The sequence below is a fragment of the Lepidochelys kempii genome, chromosome 19 (genome assembly GCF_965140265.1).
Source record: "Lepidochelys kempii isolate rLepKem1 chromosome 19, rLepKem1.hap2, whole genome shotgun sequence".
Lineage (NCBI taxonomy): Eukaryota > Metazoa > Chordata > Testudines > Cheloniidae > Lepidochelys > Lepidochelys kempii.
In genome coordinates, this window is record NC_133274.1 from 17,959,366 (window position 1) to 17,980,017 (window position 20,652).

The 20,652-nt window shown below is 48.7% G+C and overlaps 1 protein-coding gene across 6 annotated transcripts in view; it reads left to right on the forward strand.

Moving 5' to 3' along the window:
- Positions 1 to 20,652, forward strand: part of SCMH1 (Scm polycomb group protein homolog 1) — a 121,116-nt gene that overhangs the window by 22,197 nt on the left and 78,267 nt on the right. For 3 of the 6 annotated variants that reach the window (XM_073317931.1, XM_073317932.1, XM_073317934.1), the window contains exons 3-7: positions 1,179 to 1,247; positions 8,196 to 8,266; positions 9,220 to 9,454; positions 17,829 to 17,917; positions 19,343 to 19,586. In XM_073317931.1, coding sequence (XP_073174032.1) covers positions 1,179 to 1,247; positions 8,196 to 8,266; positions 9,220 to 9,454; positions 17,829 to 17,917; positions 19,343 to 19,586 — 708 coding nt within the window. Of the gene's footprint in view, positions 1 to 1,178; positions 1,248 to 8,195; positions 8,267 to 9,219; positions 9,455 to 9,665; positions 9,748 to 17,828; positions 17,918 to 19,342; positions 19,587 to 20,652 lie in introns of those variants that run through there. The other 3 variants (XM_073317933.1, XM_073317938.1, XM_073317937.1) reach the window with 3 other exon arrangements.

Genomic DNA, 20,652 nt, shown 5'->3' on the forward strand with positions numbered 1-20,652 from the left:
TATCCTTTCACTAAAAACTTCTTTTTATGTTGGAAGAGTATATTTCATAGAGCTCCACAAAATTGCTTCTTAAAACAGCATCAAAATAGCTTAAAATAGCTTTAAAAATGCAATGTAAAATAAATGAGCTAGACTGTAATAGCAGTAAGGCATGCTGGGGTGTGCATTAGTCAGCTACCAGTGCATGGTGCAGCCTCGTTTGATAAGCAGCTCACCCAAACTGGGACTAGTAGCCTATTAATTCATGGTCTGTCGGGCTTCCATGTGTGGAGTTGCCTGTTTCATTGCTTATCACACTTTGGGAAGGGTCTTTAGAATCCCTCCATTTTTATGCCACTTCACGGTCTGTGGCCACCATCTTTGTGGGCAAAGAGGACTTGAAGTGACACCCTGTGGAGCCATTTCTTGAGCAGCCAGTGGGATGCTATCGAGCTGAATATGGCTCTCTGTGCAGGAGTTGAACAATACTCAGTGTTTCAGGCCCTCATGTCCTGGGCAGTGAGCACCCCATATTGGAGCTCAGACTCCTGATATTTTGTGTGTGATCCTTCAGGACTTTGGAGGAAACCCATTGATGCCCAAGCCCCTGGACCACCAGGAGAAGGGCTAGGTAGGTGATGGGGAAGGGAATAGCTGCACTGACCTTTATTTGGAAATGGGGATCTGATCCAGGCTTCCCCCTCCCATAAAACAGCACAGGGGGAGGCAGCTCCCTTTCACTTTCATTTCCCCCGTCTCAGCGTCTGTCCCTGAAGCCCACCAGCCTTTAGCCTCATTTCAAATGTTAAAAACTAGAAGGTGAAAAGGTTTGTTCCTTGCCTGTTGGCTCATCATTAACTATGAATATTAGCAAGTGAGAGCTGGTAGAGATTGAGACCCAGTAGACACCTGAGGGCGAATTTTCCTTCTCTTGAACTCAGTAGGATGAGGCAGATGTAAACTGAAATGGGGGCTTGGTAGATTCTGCCATGGATGTTGATGGGGAGAGAGTGAGTCAAACAGTGGGAGCTTTTCTCTTGTCTGGGGTCATTTCTTCCCTGGGAGATACAAAGTGCCTGTGAGTCAGAGGAAACCAAGGCAGTGTCCAGTGAGTAGCTGCTTGACCACCTCATGCTGATGAGTAGAACTGAATCAGGTGGGCTTCCTCATTCACATGAATGCTTTGTTTCTTGTCTTAGCCATAGACTGGAAAGATGGTAGAAAGCACAAGTATGGCCACCCATCAGAGTCTCCTTTCCAGTACCAAGGTAAGAAGGTGCTTCTCAGCTCCCTTCTGGTTTCTCTCCTTGAGGTCTTTGAATTGCTGAGGACCAAAACTCACTGCACAGGCTGGAAAACTGATGCAAACTGCATTTAAGGGGCCTTGCCCGTAGCAGTAGTATGTAGAAATGACTGTTTGCACGAGGGTACATGTTCTCTGGCACTATAGGGTTTCCTTACTTCTAGGTGAACTGTTTCTTTCACATTCATGTGAAATGGTTAATCGGGGCCCAGTCCTGTGGGTGCGATTGTGACTGTATCCGAACACCGAATACTACACTTTCCCATTTTTCCAGCAGCAGGATGTTGGTGTCCACCCCAGTAGACTGGAGCCCTTTGTGAGTCAGCTCAGCTGGCAGTCTCTTAGGAGCTGAGGGCAAGGTCTGGAGTTCTCAGCATGAGAGTTAATCACTCCTTTCCTCCCTTAGAGACTATGGTCTATCCAGTTCATTGGCAGGGCAGGTTGTGGTAGTGTGCAGAGCATCTGCAGATTAAGTTTATAAAACTGACAGTTCTTGCTGTCTTTCAGAAGAGACTTCTGGGTGAGTTCTGACGGCTTGGAGCAATGTAATTTATGACAAGGCCCCACTTTTTACCTAGCTTTATAATCTGGGTTTGTTAGTAAGGTTTAATTTACAGATTCCCCACTAAACACATCTACTGAGCCATAAGAAATTAACAAAGCATTCCCAGAGTGAATAGTTCCTAACATAGAACACTGCAGGCCTTTGTGTAGGGCGTTCTTATGTTTCTTGGAGCCATTAAGACAGCTCCCTGCTGTGCATGGGGGCTCTGTGTTATAGGGAAGTGATGGGTCTCTGGGTGTCATTGGGCCCTGAGATATATCCTGGGGGGCAACTCTGGGGATTCTCATCTGTGTCTCAGGATTATGCCTGAAGTCATGAGCATTATCCACCATCAGAGGGGCCATCATGGCTTGGAGAATCCTGCCTAGGCCCCTCCTGGTAGTCTGTAGGGGCTCCTTCATGATCTCCGTTTTGCTGGGTGCTGCATTGTTCTAGGGTGTGGGGAGGGTGTATCTTTTTTCAGGGACAAGATTGATTTGAAATGGTGCCTCTCTCTGAAATTTGATAACGTGGTGGGTTTGTTATCCTTTATCATTCTCCATCCCATGCTGAAAGTCTCCAAGCTCCCAGCCAGGGTGAGGAATTGCTAAAGAGATGCACTGTGCTCAGGATCAGTTAATTGTCTATAAACTGAACAAGTACTTGCGTAACAATAGGAATCCCCTCACTGCAGCAAATGCTCACCTGCATATCGCAAAGCTCCACACAAGGCCTCCATATTTGGCTGTGACAGTACAGATACAGCTGCTTTCTGGGTGACAAGGTGTGACAAAATGGGAATTTTTCATAATATTTTGTATGACTACTGTGTGTGCCACAGTTTCTCCTGTGTGCTGCATGGTTAACTAGGTGGGTGGGAAAAGGCTGTTTGCTCATTGCAGAGACCTAAAGATCCAGGTGTGACTGTTGCCTAGCTGTCTGGGCACTGGGCCCAGACAATGGCCCAGTCAATTGGTACCTACCAATTAACGATTGGGGGAGCCCACCCTCTGCAGAAAGCCAGCCAGTTTTGACCAGCTGGAGAACAAAGAGCAGGGTGACCATTTTTGTCTGGGAAACCAGAACAAAGGACAGAGGAGGGCCGTGGGGGTGGGGCGGTCATTACATGTGGGCTGCTGGAAGCAGGTCTCACTCTTCTGGACTGAGACTAAAAGGGCACAAAGAGAGCTCTGGGCTCCAAACTGACCCAGATGAACCAGGCTGTAACTTTCTGTTCTTCATGATAACCAAGGACTTTCTATGCTGTGTTCCAGACATCTAGTAAACCACCTGCTTTTACAGTGCTGGCTCAGAGTCAAGAGTTGGGGTGTGCATTGCTCCTTTTGGGTGGATAAGTCTTCTCACGTGCCCAATTCAGGTGGACTCGCTGAGAGAAGCTTATGGTGTGCAGCAGGGGTGCTGAAGGCTCCAAGGCTTGGTCCCAGGAGATGGTAAAGCCAAGGGACGTATCCCGGTGAGAGTATGACCCCAAGGGGGTTAACCCACTGAAGGTGTTCCTCCCAGGGACTGTTCCACAGCTGTGTGAGAGCACCAGATTCATGGATCTGTGACACAGGGGTCCTAAACGCAATGTGAAAATGGTTCCTGGCGGAGTTAAAACTGGACCAAGGCACCTCCTAGGACAAGGGAGTGGCAGCACATACTGTTCTAAACCCATTAATCCTGAGTGAATTCTTAGTCTGTATGTGGCAAGGCAAGAAAGTGGAGTGCACTAGGAGTTCCACTGGTACTTGTGCTGAATGTGAAACCTAGATGAACAGCTCTGTGTTAGCGAGAGCCCATGGAGAGTGCAGTCAAGCAGGATCTGCAGGAATTCTGCTGTCATCAAAGAATGAGAGCCTGGCTGCTTGGGAGGGTGAATTCTTGCATTTTCGAAAGCCACTAATGTGATTGGAATTGCGAGCAGAGAAGACACTGGCATTGTCATTTTTCTGTACTGAATCTGGACAGACTGTCCTGCTTTCGTATGCTGTCCTGATACTATTTAGCAGGCTCACGTATGGACTGCAGGCTTTAATGGGATGCCTTGATCTGGGTAGGGCAAACTCTCCTTGCACAGATGTGACATGAAATGCACATGCATCATGTTCAATAGGATTGATGACTCCTTGAGGATTGAAATGCTAAAGGAGCTCAAACCAGATTTCATTTAAACACACAAACAAAAACTCCAGCTTCATTCAAATTCCAGGCAAAAGAATTGTATTAAGTACAACATATGGTTGTGAATTTAAACCGATGCAAATCAGAAAGTTAAGACTTACATTGGTCACAAGTCCCGTAGCTTGACCTCTTGTGCACGTGGAGTGTTTTTCTCTAGTAAGTGGTTTTTAAAGTGGGCTAGGGCCCAATTCTGCCACTTTTACTCACGCTGATTAATACCTTCATTGAGGATACTCATGGAGCAAAGCACTGCCTAGAGTGAGGAAGTGTGACAGCATTGGGCTTTTAATCAATATGTTCATGCTAGCCAAGTTACCCGGGGTGGTGTAGCTTTGAACTTCTTGGCTCTTGTTTGTTTAAGGCCCAACTGTAACTTTGTATTATGGCATGTTGCTCACTGAATTTCCTGGTTTTGTTATGTTATAAGCGTATTGGTTTATTTGACCCTGCTGAACAAATCAATATGTGATCATTTAGGTTCATGTAAGAGTAGTGCTCCCTGCATATTGGCCAAAATTTGTGATTTGCAGGAGGAATGAAAGGAGCAGCAGAAGCTGGGGGGGTAAGGTGGGGGGGGGAATGGAGGGGTGTCTGACAAGAAGTGAATTTAGTGCTAGTGAAAGATGCCAGACAGTGCTAGAGACCAAACTCTTTTCCCATAGAGCAGGCATCAGCAAGGCAAGCTTTCCTCCCTCTGGTCTGTCCACATTCTTCACCGCTGTCCGCTTTTAGGGGTGAGAGAGAGAGAGTTCAGTCTTCATGGTCCATTTAGTCCTCGGCGCCTCTGCTGAGTCAGCCAGCAAGGGGGTCAGTTAGCACCAGTTGAGATGCTAGTTTATGTGAAGAGAAGAGCTCACTAAGAACTGGACTCCAGGCACCAACTCATTTTGTATAAGCCGCTGAACAGCCATTCAGCATACAGGGTTCAGTTGCTACCGACTTGGGCCCTAGAGGCAGAATGATCCATATCCCATCCGAAAAGTAACAGAACCCTGAAAACAGAATATTTGGCCTGTGTTATATGGGAGATCGAACTAGATGATTACAGTGGTCCCTTCTGGTATTATAATCTATGAAAGTACCATTCCTAAGGTGGCATCAAAAGTGGTTTGGCATCTGGCTCCTGTGCTCTCTTTAGAGTGTGCACCAGGGGTGCTAAGCTCCAGTGCAGACAGAGTTGGAATTGAATGTGCAAGTTAATAATCATGTTTGGATCAATCTGGGGAGGGACCAGAGAAACCAAGGTTAAGATGACCAAGCCTAATGTATCTATATTAAAGTGTTTGTTCTGTTTCCCAGTGCAGAGCTCCGAATATGTTCTCTATTCCCTGGCCAAAAAAACTTCTGGATATATCCTGCCCTGTTCTGCATCACTGACTGCTTTCCCTTCCTTGACAAAACTCTTGTGTCAGTCCACTTGGAATCTGTAAAATGGGGTAATTTTCCTGCCTTTGTAAAGTGCTTTGAGATCTCTGGATGAAAAGCATTATACAAAGGGCTAAGAATTTTTATCACTTCTGCTACTAATACATTGCATTTGTGCAGAATGCACAAGGGTAAGTCACCCAAAGTTATCTGTGCCAATTGTTGTCTACAAGGGAGTGATTTTTAAAAGAAATGTCCTGTAATAAAATGTGTGCATATGTATATAAAGGAATTACCAATACAAGATTGTGGAGCCCTAAATTTGCCACATTTGTTCTGTTTTTTTTTAAAAAGTCAGTTTTCATTAAACAGAGAAATCCTCTATCCCCCTTTTTTTGCTTCAATTCTTTAAAAATAAATTGTTACCAAAAAAAACCCATGAGAACTGAGAGTTTCTGTTTCACTGCTGTGTGTCTGCTGACATTATAGTGCAAAGGCAGCAAACAGCACTAGAGTTTAAGCTTACATAAGTTTCCATCCTAACACTCTGTTTTCAGTGGCACGCAGCTTTCTTAAAAATTCACTGTTCAGTCTGGAATCTTCTAGGTTTGTTCTCTGCCAAAAGGTGGATTGATTTAGAAAGTTGGAGCAGAAGGGCTTTGCCTGGTGTTGCATAAGAGGAGAGAGGAGGAAAATAAACCCACTTCTCCCATAGTGTAAAAAACAAAAGGTTTTTTGAATAAAAATCTTAAAAGCACCTCAGCCTCTTTTCAAAAGTGATTTAGGCATGTAGTGTCTATGCAGGTTGGTTAAACCTGGCTTATACTTGTTTAGCTTGTAAGACATGTAAGAATGCCCATTCACAAAGTTGCACTGGTTTCACTAAACCAGTTTAAAATCACAGCTTTAGTTAAACTGAGACAACTTTTGTGTGTAAACCAGTCCTCAGTTTGCTTTGCAGTTAAGCCTTTCATCTTCTGGATTGCAACTATGGGACACTGTGCTGTTTGAAGAGACAATGAATGCTGGCTAACTGCTTAAAATACATATCTTAGAGAAAGGAGCACTTACATTAACAATCTGTCTACAGAAATATGCTGGGCCATTACAGCAATGAAACAAGTTTAAATACAGTGTAAAAGAGTGACAAAATGTGTGCTCTACTAGTGTGCATGTAAGATTGTAGACGAATGGTGTTTCTAATGTAGCATGTGAGAGATGGTGTCCTTACAGGTTCTGTCATTGTTCTTCCTGCATATCCACATGGGCAGAGTGAAGGTTGTAAGGTGTATAACCTTAACTTTTGTATTTCCAGATCTTCGAGTGCTTAACCGCACCACCGTATATTTTCTCCTTAATAAAGCTTTTCTGTCAAATAATAAGCAGATTAAAACCCTGATCTGTACACTGGGAACTGTAACCGACTCTGTAATTGTTTTGCAGCCACTGATGCTCTTGTGGTGGTTTGAGAATAGAGGTCTCTTGGGTGCTGTTTGTGGGAGTAGAAGCGAATGTCATGCAGGCTCTTGTAAAAGACCCTCTCTTATCTGCTTAGTCTAAGTGGCAGGAGTCTTGATCTGCTTCGGCCGCTTCAGTAAATTCCTCATTTAATAAGAAGTCTTCCTGGGTAGCTTAACGCTTTCCCTGGCCATGCACATAGATTTGAAAAGCAGCACAGACAGTGATAAAATGTGCTCAGCCCTTCCCCTAGTGGCGGTTTCCAGCTGAAGGAGCCTTTGCATTGAATAGGATCGCCTCTGTAAATCCCTGCCTGGAGGGTATGTCTGGGCTGCGATTAGACACTCACTTAGCCTGTGTCTACGCTGCAACTTTCAGCACTAAAACTGCAGTCGTTCAGGTATGTGAAAAAACCCCCCCCCCCCACCCCAGCGGCAAAAGTTTTAGTGCTGAAATGCACCCGTATAGACAGCGCTGTATCGCTGGGAGCCGCACTCCTGACGACAAAGCATGTTTACATTGCCCACGTTGCCGCGCTGTAACCTGAGCAATGTAAACACACCCTTAGACGCTCACGGCTGGCCCTTGCCAGCTGACTCGGTCTCGTGGGGCTCTGGCTGAGGGGCTGTTTAACTGCCATATAGACATTTGGGCTGCAGTCCTACCTTGCAGGGTCCGAGACCCTGGGCTCCAGCTCATGCCCGAACATCAGCAGTGCAGTTAAACAGCCCCTTAGCCCAAGCTCCGTGAGCCTGAGTCGGCTGGCATGGGCCAGCCGCAGGATTTTAATTGCAGTTTAGACAGACCCTAAGCTGTGAACTAACTGTCCAGGACTGGTGATTTATTGCTGACCAGTCCACTCATCAGCTACTACAAACTGTATGATTCCTGCCCAGATCCATTTGGTTTCTTAAGAGGAAAAAGAGCCCCAGCTAAGGCAGCAGCCATAAAGGCAATAGAGTATAAAGCTTTGCTGTTGACTTTGGGGTGATTGAGCTCTCATCCTTCAGTGACTTGTTCTTAACTCCAAATCTGAGCAGTGTGTTAAATGTATGGCCTGAAGGAGCAATTTGCTGGGAGAGACTGCTTTCTCCTCTGGCAGCTTACGTCATCATGCAGCCTATGGGTTTGTGAGATCGGTGAGAAAAGCAGCTTGTACCCAATGCTACCACCTCCCCCTCTCCAGCCTGGAAATCCAGGACTTTGGCAGTGCAGAGGACAGGCCAATACAAGCCAGTTCTTCTCGTCTCTTGGATAGAGATCTGGCAATAATGGTGTAAGGAGCCCTGGGTGGCTGCTTTCCTGAGCTTTTTGTTGTTTTCTAGGGTCCCATTTTAACCCCCTTGTCTCCCCTCTTTGCAGGTCACTTCACCTGGGATAAATACCTGAAAGAAACATGTGCCATCCCAGCTCCTGCCCATTGCTTCAAGCAGGTAATTTGTTGGGTGGCTTCTTGGGTGCAGGGGGCGAGGGTCTTTTTATGATCCTCAAGCTCCGATTCAGGACAAGCCTTAGAATAGGCTCTGGCCCTTTAATCCAAGACGGAGGAGCAGCAGGGAAAGCAGACCCTTGGCAGGACTGTGCATAGTTAAGCAAAGATAAAAGAGAGACATTTATTCAAGCCATGAATGTTATAGAATAACCCAGGGGACTTAACTCTCAGATGTGCATGGGTGGGAACATCAAAGCTCTGTGTCTCTGGTGAGCTCAGGTGCTGGAGGGAAGTGTATATAAGCTAGATCATTGCTTAGTGTAGTTACGATTTAGATTTCACTGAATGCAGGCCAGTAAAGGGAGTATTTTTGCAGTTTCCCTTCTGCAAAATGGCCTGGATCTCGGTGAGCTGTTTCACTTTCTCCTGGGCTGTAGTATCCAGTATTTGGCTATGTTGCCTGGCTGTGCAGGCTGCCAGAATCATCGGTCAGGTTGATGTGAGGGCCCAGGACTGAACTAGCGGGGGGTGGGGTGGGTCAGAATTGTGGGGCCTCAGCCACACTGTGTGTGGAGTTCCAAGATTAGCCTGTGTTACAGCTGGTGCTTGGAGCGCCTCACTCGCTCGCTCAGACTGTATTTGTGTTGTATTTTAAAAGCAAAAGGCGTCTGTGTGTGTTCGGGGGCTGTTAAATAGCCCCCTGTGTGTTATGCTGGTGGGTGTCTGAGGTGGGGCAAGGCCCCAGAAAAGGAGCTGGCTCAAGGTGAAACTTGTGGCAAAAGGCGATAGATAGTGGGTGGCTGGGTGCCAGGGCCTTCATTCACTGAGCTCTCCTTGCTGCGCTCTGCATTGGCCTGGAGGGCACTGTCCATCCGCAGTTACCAGGAGCCGTGGGGCTGGGGTTCTGAGAAGGAAATGGGACATATGTGAAGTCCTGGCTCTTGTTCTCTGCAGTCGTACACTCCGCCCAGCAATGAATTCAAGATCAGCATGAAACTAGAAGCCCAGGACCCCAGAAACACCACTTCCACCTGCATCGCCACTGTGGTGGGTCTGACAGGCGCACGGCTGCGCCTGCGTCTTGATGGCAGCGACAACAAGAATGACTTCTGGCGGCTGGTGGACTCTGCTGAAATCCAGCCCATAGGGAACTGCGAGAAGAATGGAGGGATGCTGCAGCCCCCTCTGGGTGAGCCTGAAATCCTGTCATCCGACCAATGGAAAACAGCCACAAGCTGGGAGGGGTGGGGGGAACCTAATACCCTTTTTGCTTTCCCTGCTCAGTACAGGAAGGCATGGACTGTACTCACGTACCGGGTCTTGTTTCACTGTGTGTGCTTACCAAGGGGCTGTCACTAATCTGACTTTCCTCCACGCAAAAACAGACAGGTTCTCCCACAATGCACTGGGAATCAGAGGGCTCAGTTTACTGAGGTGCTAAGAACCATGGGATATGACCAGAAGTCCTAGCACCTCCCACAGGTGAGTGGAGCACCAGTGTGGACTCACTGACTCTTGTGTGGCTTTGCAGTGTGGCTGCTCACACCTGGGCTATGCCAGCCCAGAGACTCAGCCCCATGTGCAGATCATGTGAGTGAATCTACTGTGCAGACATCCCCTCAGTCTCCCCAGCTCTAGGCTGGCCTGACTTTGGCCCACCACCTGTGGTCCCTGTGAGCTGCGCATTTGGACAGCCGTGCAGAAGAGATTCAAATGCTGCCCAGCTGGTTAGAGAGCACGCACAACCAGCAGCATGTGTTCAGGTGCCCTTCCCCTGACATTGTGCCATCCTGCAGCTACTCCTGGGACCCTCCTGCTGGCTGTGCAGAGCAGGGGTGGAGGGGAGGAGGGTGCTGATGTCAGGGTGTTCCCTGCCCCTGTACCCCATCTCCGCAGAGCAGGGCAGAGGGGACAGCCTGGTTCAGGAGGACTTGGAATGTCTGAGTTATGAATGGTGAGTGTCTGAGTGCCTTTTTTAAAGAGACAGTGCACTGTTTCTGAGATTTCCCCAGCAGCCAGCTCACACAGTCTCTCTCTGTCTCTCCCTCCCTCTGTATCCCATCTCTGAGGAGGGGAGACAACAGGACTCAGGACAGATCAGAAGAGCTTTCAGTGAATGTCTTAAAGAGACAATGCACACAAACACACACACTCTCACACTGTGTCTCACTCACTTCCCAACACATACTTGCATTAATTTGTTGTTACTTCTTGGTACTTTCTGCAATGCAGATATATGCTCTGTAATTTTATTCTTTCAAAGTGTGTTATTTTAGTGTTTTGACTAGTCAATGCATTTCATAATTTTTATTTCTCTCTTGCACTTAAGTTTAATTCTTTGAGTCGTAATTTCTAAAATGCCTAACTTGACCTGGCTGGAGTAATTAATTATCCCTACGGTAACTTTTAAAAAATATATATTATATCTAGGCTTTTTGTTTCTACTGGTGGCGCACATCCACACATACCTTGGTGCACATAACAAAACTTATTCCCACCTGGATGGAAAAAATGAGAGGGAAGACTGGTGCAAGTGGTGACCAATCTAATTTGCAAGTCGGGCTCAACGGGTAGTGGTCAACGGCTCCATGTCTAGTTGGTAGCCGGTATCAAGTGGAGTGCCCCAAGGGTCAGTCCTGGGGCCAGTTTTGTTGAATATCTTCATTAATGATCTGGAGGATGGCATGGACTGCACCCTCAGCAAGTTTGTAGATGACACTAAACTGGGAGGAGAGGTAGATACGCTGGAGGGTAGGGATAGGATACAGAGGGCCCTAGACAAATTAAGAGGATTGGGCCAAAAGAAATCTGATGAGGTTCAACAAGGATAAATGCAGAGTCCTGCACTTAGGACGAAAGAATACCATGCACTGCTACAGACTAGGGACCGAATGGCTAGGCAGCAGTTCTGCAGAAAAGGACCTAGGGGTTACAGTGGACGAGAAGCTGGATAGGAGTCAACAGTGTGCCCCTGTAGCCAAGAAGGCTAATGGCATTTTGGGCTGTGTAAGTAGGAGCATTTCCAGCAGATCGAGGGATGTGATCGTTCCCCTCTATTCGACATTGGTGAGACCTCATCTGGAGTACTGTGTCCAGTTTAGGGTCCCACACTACAAGGAGAATGTGGAAAAATTGGAAAGAGTCCAACGGAAGGCAACAAAATTATTAGTATCAGAGGGGTAGCCATGTTAGTCTGGATCTGTAAAAGTGACAGAGTCCTGTGGCACCTTATAGACTAACAGACGTGTTGGAGCATGAGCTTTCGTGGGTGAATACCCACTTCGTCGGATGCATGCAGTGGAAATTTCCAGAGGCAGGTATAAATATGCAAGCAAGAATCAGGCTAGGGATGACAAGGTTAGTTCAGTCGGGGAGGATGAGGCCCTCTTCTAGCAGTTGAGGTGTGAACACCAAGGAAGGAGAAACTGCTTTTGGAGTTGGTGAGCCAGTCACAGTCTGTTTAGTCCTGAGCGGATGGTGTCAAATTTGTAAATGAACTGAAGCTCAGCAGTTTCTCTTTGAAGTCTGGTCCTGAAGTTTTTTTGCTGCAGGATGGCGACCTTTACATCTGCTATTGTGTGTCTAGGGAGGTTGAAGTGTTCTCCTACAGGTTTTTGTATATTGCCATTCCTAATATCTGATTTGTGTCCATTTATCCTTTTACGTAGGGACTGTCCAGGTTGGCCGATGCACATAGCAGAGGGGCATTGCTGGCACATGATGGCGTATATTACATTGGTGGATGTGCAGGTGAATGAACCGGTGATGGTGTGGCTGATCTAGTTAGGTCCTGTAATCATGTCACTGGTGTAGGTATGTGGGCAGAGTTAGCATCGAGGTTTGTTGCATGGATTGGTTCCTGAGTTAGAGTTACTATGGTGTGGTGTGAAGTTGCTGGTGAGAATATGCTTCAGGTTGGCGGGTTGTCTGTGGGCGAGGACTGGCCTGCCTCCCAAGGCCTGTGAAAGTGAGGGATCGTTGTCCAGGATGGGTTGTAGATCACTGATGATGCGTTGGAGAGGTTTTAGCTGAGGACTGTATATGATGTCCAGTGGAGTTCTGTTGGTTTCTTTCTTGGGCTTGTCTTGCAGCAGGAGGCTTCTGGGTACACGTCTGGCTCTGCTGATCTGTTTCCTTATTTTCTTGTGCGGGTATTGTAGTTTTGAGAGTGCTTGGTGAAGATCTTGTAGGTGTTGGTCTCTGTCTGAGGGGTTGGAGCAAATGCGGTTATACCTCAGCGCTTGGCTGTAGACAATGGATTATGTGGTGTGTCCGGGATGGAAGCTGGAGGTATGAAGGTAGGCATAGCGGTCGGTGGGTTTTCGGTAGAGGGTGATGTTAACGTGACCGTCGCTTATTTGTACTGTGGTGTCTAGGAAGTGTACCTCCCGTGTAGATTGGTCCAGGCTGAGGTTGATGGTGGGGTGGAAGCTATTGAAATTGTGGTGGAATTCTTCCAGGGTTTTCCTTCCCATGGGTCCAGATGATTAAGATGTCATCGATGTAGCGTAGGTAGAGAAGGGGCATGAGTGAATGAGAGCTGAGTAAGCGTTGTTCCAGGTAGCTGTCCTGCAGCAAAAAAACTTCAGGACCAGACTTCAAAGAGAAACTGCTGAGCTTCAGTTCATTTGCAAATTTGACACCATTCGCTCAGGATTAAACAGTCTGTGACTGGCTCGCCAACTCCAAAAGCAGTTTCTCCTCCCTTGGTGTTCACACCTCAACTGCTAGAAGTGGGCCTCATCCTCCCTGATGGAACTAACCTCGTTATCCCTAACCTGATTCTTGCTTGCATATTTATACCTGCCTCTGGAGATTTCCACTGCATGCATCCGATAAAGTGGGTATTCACCCATGAAAGCTTATGCTCCAATATGTCTGTTAGTCTATAAGGTGCCACAGGACTTTTTGCCGCTTTTAAAAATGATTAGGGGGCTGGAGCACATGACTTATGAGGCGAGGCTGAGGGAACTGGGATTATTTAGTCTGCAGAAGAGAAGAATCTGGGGATTTGCTAGCTGCTTTCAACTACCTGAAAAGGGGTTCCAAAGAGGATGGATCTAGACTGTTCTCAGTGATAGCAAATGACAGAACAAGGAGTAATGAATGGTCTCAAGTTGCAGTGGGGGAAATTTAGGTTGGATATTAGGAAAAACTTTTTCACTTGGAGGGTGGTGAAGCACTGGAATGCGTTACCTAGGGAGGTGGTGGAATCTCCTTCATTAGAAGTGTTTAAGGTCAGGCTTGACAAAGCCCCGGCTGGGATGATTTAGTTGGGGATTGGTCCTGCTTTGAGCAGGGGGTTGGACTAGATGACCTCCTGAGGTCCCTTCCAACCCTGATATTCTATGCTTCTACTATTAAAAAATCTGTGAAACACAATATACTCTTCTCGCGCCATCAGCCCTTCTCTCTCACTTCCATCATGTTCAGAGCATGGTCATGAGCCATAGGATGGAGGGTGTCTTATTGGACCCTTTCACTTGTAATGTAGAGAATAACCAAGGAGAAGTATGAGAGTCCAGCTCAGTCATTGCTCCTTAACCCACAACGCTTTACATTTACTTTCCGGCCATCCAGGCATACTTGTGCCCATGCACTAAAGGCCACCACAGAGAATTGGGTATCAAGTATAGACGCTGGCTGGAACACCAGCTGGATGGGTTTAAATTACGCCGCCACTCTTAATTAGGGCTCCCTGCTGGGCAGTAGACTGACCCAGTTTGAGGCCATTAAAAGGGGAAAAAATACACCTGCTTCAAATAACTCTCTTTCCTTCCTTGAATGAAAGTGACAGACCCAGCATTTCATTGTTCTTGTTTAAAACTTTATTTGGATACAGTTATATAAATGGTCTGTATATTGGAATTTGCCCTTTCTTATCTCTCAATTAAACACCACTTCACTCCTTGGCAGTGGCCAAATGGGTCTCCAGTGAGCCAAACTGATGCTGACTCTGTCCCAATTAATCTGATGCTATCATTCAGCTGCCAGGTCCCCATGAGATATTTCTGTAAAGGACCCATCCAGTTAGCACATCCCTGTAGAAGTGTATTAGACTGAGCAATGGTGGAGGATGAAGGGCTTGCATATGGGACTCTGTGGTGGAGACCATTTCCCCTAAAGCCCCTCTGGAGGGGCAGGTGGACATACTATGTAGGCTGTCAGCTAGCCGTGACTTGGGAATGGGGCGCAAAAGAAGAGGCATCTTGGCCGGGAAGGGAGTGGTGTGGGATGGAAGCTGCACACCTTACCACGTGAGGGTATGCGAGTCCTAGATCACTGCCGGCGCAGGGCACTGTGGCTGTGGGTTCCCCAGACCGCACTGATGTGTGTCTGCTGAGGATATGGCCCTATGAGTCCCTAGCCCAGTTCAGTACAGAAGACACTGGCATGAGAAATCTCAGTCCTTTGATCACAGCCACCTTTTCTCACTTCACTCAGCTGAGCCAAAAAACCTGTATGGAGTTACTTCGTGCACATCTCTGGTGAAGCCAGAATGAGCCAGCTTTGGAGAACCTTTAGGTGTTGAAATGGCCCCAAACTTAAGGTTTGGAGCATACAGTGTATAGGCCCAGGTCTGGCTTACTGGCTGTACGCCATGAGTCTTGTTGCCTTGTCATTTCCAATGGGTCATAGCTGCTAAGACCTGCCTGCTGAGATGGGGACTGAGGGGGTGAGGTTGAGAGGCAGTCCACTTCCTCCAAATACTTCATAACAAATTGTATTCTGGCCTCTATGGATCTTCCTGCCATGAGCAAGCTGATCATTTCTGATGCGTTGCACCTCTCCCACTGACAGGCGAGTCAGGATCTGCTACGTCTGTCAACATTTGATTGAGCCATATTTTTAAAAAATGAAGTACCAGCATTGTGCCCATAAAATCTGCTGTTGCCCGCCCACAGTAGGGCGCCCAAGACAAGATGCTCACTCAATAGGGGCAGCTGTATCTTGTGCATGTGCAGTTACCTGGACATGCCCACATGCATATTTTGCATATAAAGCCCAAGGGTCTGTTTTGAAAAGTTGGTCCAGGTAACAGAGGTGTTTGTGCTATTCCTCGGTCTGCCACCAGAGGGCAAAAAGAGTAATCGCGTTACAGCCTTGCAGCTCATCTCATGTGGTAGGTGGTTTGAATTGGATGTGGAGCATCTATCGTGCTGGGTCATGATGGGACAGTCCCTGTCACTGAACTGGTTACCCTTGTGATCCGTCATAGAGGCAGGGTTGGGGACAAGAAGTGGCAGATAGTCGTGCCCCCCCCCTTATCTGCTGATCTCTCTTAGCCCAAGTACAGGTAACAAACCACACTCCTGAGCTGCTGGCCCTCCCCTCCCTCCCCACAGAGCACCAAAGCCTAGCATGTGACGCTAAATGCCAAGTCTCTCACTTGGTGTCTTTCACGCCTACCGCAGCGCAGTTGTTCAGCTGCTGTTCCTTGGTAGCATGAGTAGAAGCTGCTGCTTGCTGGTGAACTGGAGGCTTGGGAGGACATTCTCCCCTTTCCCAAGCTCAGCCGACCAGCTGGTTTTCATGTTCTGTTTCCAGGGTTCATGACAGAACTGTGGAGATCAGCGGTTTTCAAACTGTGGATCGGGACCACAAAGTGGATCACGATCCCATTTTAATGGGGTCACCAGGGCTAACATTAGACTTGCTGAAGCCCAAAGGCCGAGCCCCAATGCTGGGGGCCAGAGAGCAAGGACTTTGTCCTGGGGTGGGGTGGGGAGGCGAGGCTCGGGCTGTGACTTTGCCCCTCCCCCTTCCTCCCCCAGGGGTGGCAGGGCTTGGGTGGGCTCAGGCTTTGGTCTCTTGGAGTTATGTAATAATTTTTTTGTCAGACGGGGGGCCGCGGTGTAATGAAGTTTGAGAACCCTGGAATAGACTTAGCTTGTTGGGACACCTCTGACACTTGGGCCCTGTCTACAATGGCAAAACTTCCCCCTGTATTCCTCACCTCTGCAGCTCCCAGGGAATTGTCAGTGGAAATCCAGCCCCAGGGTTAACTTCAAAATGCTGTAAGGATTTAAAGGGCAGCCCTTTGCCAAGCATCAGAAATTGACCCTTTGGAGCTGAGGTGCCAGGCTGTCAAGCCAAGGCACTGGCACAGGACTCCTCTTGTGAGCATGCTTTCAGGGTCTGCACTTCCTGTAGCTGCCCGCTTCCCACTTTGTGTTGGTGGAATGCCCGTGGTAATGGGCTGGCAGAGGGGTGCTCCCTCACACCATATCCTAGCACAATTTCTGTCACCTCCATTTTCTCTCTTGTCCTTTGTTTTTTTTTTATTCCTTGTTTTCTTTTCTGTGCTCTCCCAAAGAGGACTGAGAGCCTGGCCTTTCTGGGATCGGTAATGTCAACCATTAAAAAGAACAAGCCTTGCAGTTCCCCTTCCTTTCCCCCTTGTGGTGCTGGCATGTGTGGGGTGGGAAGCATTGGCTGCTGGTGTTGCTGATCAGACATGATGCATTTTCATACTTGGTAATAGTTTAGCTTCTCAGGTACAGACCCATGTAATGAGGAACTCATCAGCACAGGTGCTCGACCCCCGGCTTTGCCCCAGGCCACACCTCACTCCGCCTCTGCCCACCCCCTTCTGCCCCCTCCCCTGAGTGTGCCCCATTCTGACTCCTCCACCGCCCCACGAGCCTCGAAACAGCTGATTGCGACAGGCAGGAGTCGCGGGGAGGGAGGGGGAGGCACTGATCGGCAGGGCCCGCTGGCTGGCAGAAGATGCTGGAGGGAGGGGCGAATGCTGATAGGGGGCCTGCCAGTGCGTGCTCAGCACCCATCATTTTTACCCCATGGGTGCTCCAGCCTATGCTCATAAGTAACACATGGAAACCCTCTTTCTCCTCAACATACCCCTCTGCTCCCCAGAAGCCCCTTTTGGTGCTTCCATGGGCATTCCTGATACTCAGGGGCCCAGCATGGTATTGATACCAATTGCTGTCACCATCTTGCCCAGCCTAGCTCCTGCCTGTGCCTGTATCTTAGCTGCTTGCGACTCACCTCTGTGGGTGAAAGGTCAGCAAGGAAACTGCTGGCCTCCATAGGATGTGTGTATGCACCAGGGATAACATCATGGGCCTGACCCGGTCCTTGCTCATTAATGTCTTCTCTGCATCCAGTTGACTGCCATGTGCAAACACAAATTCCATGCAGAGTGCTTTGCCAGCAGGGCCAGGGCAGGGGCTCCTGAGGGCCAGACAGGAGAGGGAGACTCTGTAGTAAGCCAGGGAGATGTCACAAAAGATGAACCAGTGGTCAGCATGGGTGCAAAGGCAGAGCTGCCAGAAGGTCAGGGCCTTTTATTACAATGAACAAAGTCATAGCCATGTTTGATTGTTTCCAAGTGTGGAGCAGTGGCTGACATAATCCAGTTTGTGTAAAGGGCCGTTCCTAGCTCTCCTGTGTTCCGAAGAATGTGGTGGTGGATCTTAAGGTGCATGAAGGCTGTGACTGGATGAATAGTGCAAGGTGTTCATCAGAGCAACCTGAGTTCTGCCTCACCCAATGGGCCCTGCCGATTTTTAATAATCTCCATCTCTGCATCTGTTCCGCAGGTTTTCGGCTGAATGCTTCCTCTTGGCCCATGTTCCTCCTGAAAACTCTGAATGGAGCAGAGATGGCTCCTCTCCGAATTTTTCACAAGGTATCGTGTTGCATGCAAAGGGCTCCCTTTGCCACAGGGCATCCAGGCCAGCTCTGTGCTGTGCTCTCTGGTGTGTAGTACAGTTAGACGCCTGCGGTTGGCCCGTGCCAGCTGACTTAGGCTCGCAGGGCTCGGGCTAAGGGGCTGTTTAATTGTGGTGTAGACATTCTGGCTCAGGCTGGAGCCTGAGTTCTGGGACCCTGTGAGGTGGCGCTCCAGTTTGGCCAATGAAGAAGAGTCCCAGTGAGACCTGGTGAATCAGAGCTGCCTGAGTGGGAGTCGGGCAGGTGAGAGCTACCAGGGGACTGTGGAAGGTCTTAGAAGGAAGCAGAAAGTTGTCCCTGGGAGAAGGCTGAAGACAAGGAGAGCAGCAAGAGAGTTTTGTTACCTGGTGTCCCCAAACCAGAGAGGTGAAGGCAGGGGGAGGTGCCTACAACTTGAAGCCGGAGAGGGCTAAAGGCGGGGGAGCTGTGGACGGCTTACCCGCTGACGTCTCCATGAGAGAGCTGGGCCGAGAGGAGCCTTGAGGGGGGCGGGCAGTGAGGGATGCTCCCAGCAGAGAGGCTGGGGGAGGTTCGCCCTGGGAAGAACAGGGTTACAGTCCAGAGGGAAGGTCTGGCATGGCTGTACTGGCAGAGGGAAAGAAGAGGGCTGAGCAGGAGCTTAGATGTGACTGAAGATACCAGAGTGCGGTGTGGAAACAGAGAGGCAGGCAGGGTGCCCACTGGGAAGAGCGGGCTTTTAAGGGCTATATACACTGGGTGTGGGAATTGTACTATGGTTAGGATTTTGTTGGGGATTCAGAGAACTGTGTTTGGGAATAAAGCAGCCCCAAGGAAGGGTGGTGATTAAGCAAGAGAGCCTGAAGTGGATTTACTGGGACCTCTGAAAGCGGGGCTGCCTGTGAGACTTTCTCGCGTCAGTGTGCTACTAAGACACTCTCACGGGGTAGCTGCATTCTGTCACCCGGTTTGTCTGGTCCTGAGTGCAGCAGGCACAGGGTGCCACAACGAGAGGCCTTGCCTATGCTCCTAAAGATGCACGTTTTAAACCAGGGGCCAAATCCAGCCCTGGTATAAGCTGGAGCCACCTCCTTTACCCTCTGACATGGGGCTAATGGGGGGAGGGATAGCTCAGTGGTTTGAGCATTGGCCTGCTAAACCCAGGGTTGTGAGTTCAATCCTTGAGGGGGCCACTTAGGGATCTGGGGCAAAAATTGGGGATTGGTCCTGCTTTGAGCAGGGGGTTGGACTAGGTGACCTCCTGAGGTCCCTTCCAACCCTGAGATTCTATGATTCTGTGAATTGGTTCTGGCTCCATCTAGCTCTGCTCTTGTGATGACATAGGCAGGGGATTAATCCAAGCTCAGGAGACACCAACACACACTACTCTTTTGTAACCATCCTTCTGAACCCTCCCCTGTAGGAGCCACCGTCTCCATCCCAAAATTTCTTCAAGACTGGCATGAAGCTGGAGGCAGTGGACAGGAAGAATCCACACTTCATCTGCCCAGCCACCATTGGGGAAGTGAGAGGCTCCGAGGTCCTTGTGACGTTCGATGGCTGGAGAGGTGCCTTTGATTACTGGTGCCGCTATGACTCCAGGGACATCTTTCCTGTTGGCTGGTGCTCACTGACAGGAGACAACCTGCAGCCCCCTGGGACAAAAGGTAAGGACCACATCCCATCTCAGCTTCCTTGTCCGCTTAGTACCTGCAAAGCACAACAAAGCAGACAGGGACTGGCAACTATGAGTCCTGCATTCTATTCCTTGCTCTGCTACAGACCTGCTATGTGTCCTTGGGTAAATCCCTGCCCGCCCCGTGCCTCAGTTTCCCCACAATATGTTTTTCCCTGAGAAAGAGATTGTTAGCAATCACTATTAACAGTAACAATATAGTGGAGTCTAGAGAGATTTGGAAAGCAGGTTTGTAAGTCTCAGTTATTCCTGAGGAGGGAAGGACCAGATGGCGATGCTGGGTGAGATTACTCAGATCTTCACCCCTCCCGAGATCCCTCAGAACCTGTCCTGCCTCTTCAGAAAACACAGGGTCCCTGGTGCCTTCCATCCAAACTGGCAGCCCTGGGACTGCTGGGAATATAGCAGGGGGATTAGGGTCACATGGGAGCCAGGCCCATCCTAACTGAAAGGACTCTGCTCCCTACGGGAAAGGTGAGGAGGCGAGGGAGAGGCCCATCCCAGGGCAGTAGCACAGTGCCTGCTGTTCATAGAATCATAGAATATCAGGGTTGGAAGGGACCCCAGAAGGTCATCTAGTCCAACCCCCTGCTCGAAGCAGGACCAATTCCCAGTTAAATCATCCCAGCCAGGGCTTTGTCAAGCCTGACCTTAAAAACCTCTAAGGAAGGAGATTCTACCACCTCCCTAGGTAACGCATTCCAGTGTTTCACCACCCTCTTAGTGAAAAAGTTTTTCCTAATATCCAATCTAAACCTCCCCCACTGCAACTTGAGACCATTACTCTTCGTTCTGTCATCTGCTACCATTGAGAACAGTCTAGAGCCATCCTCTTTGGAACCCCCTTTCAGGTAGTTGAAAGCAGCTATCAAATCCCCCCTCATTCTTCTCTTCTGCAGGCTAAACAATCCCAGCTCCCTCAGCCTCTCCTCATAACTCATGTGTTCCAGTCCCCTAATCATTTTTGTTGCCCTTCGCTGGACTCTCTCCAATTTATCCACATCCTTCTTGAAGTGTGGGGCCCAAAACTGGACACA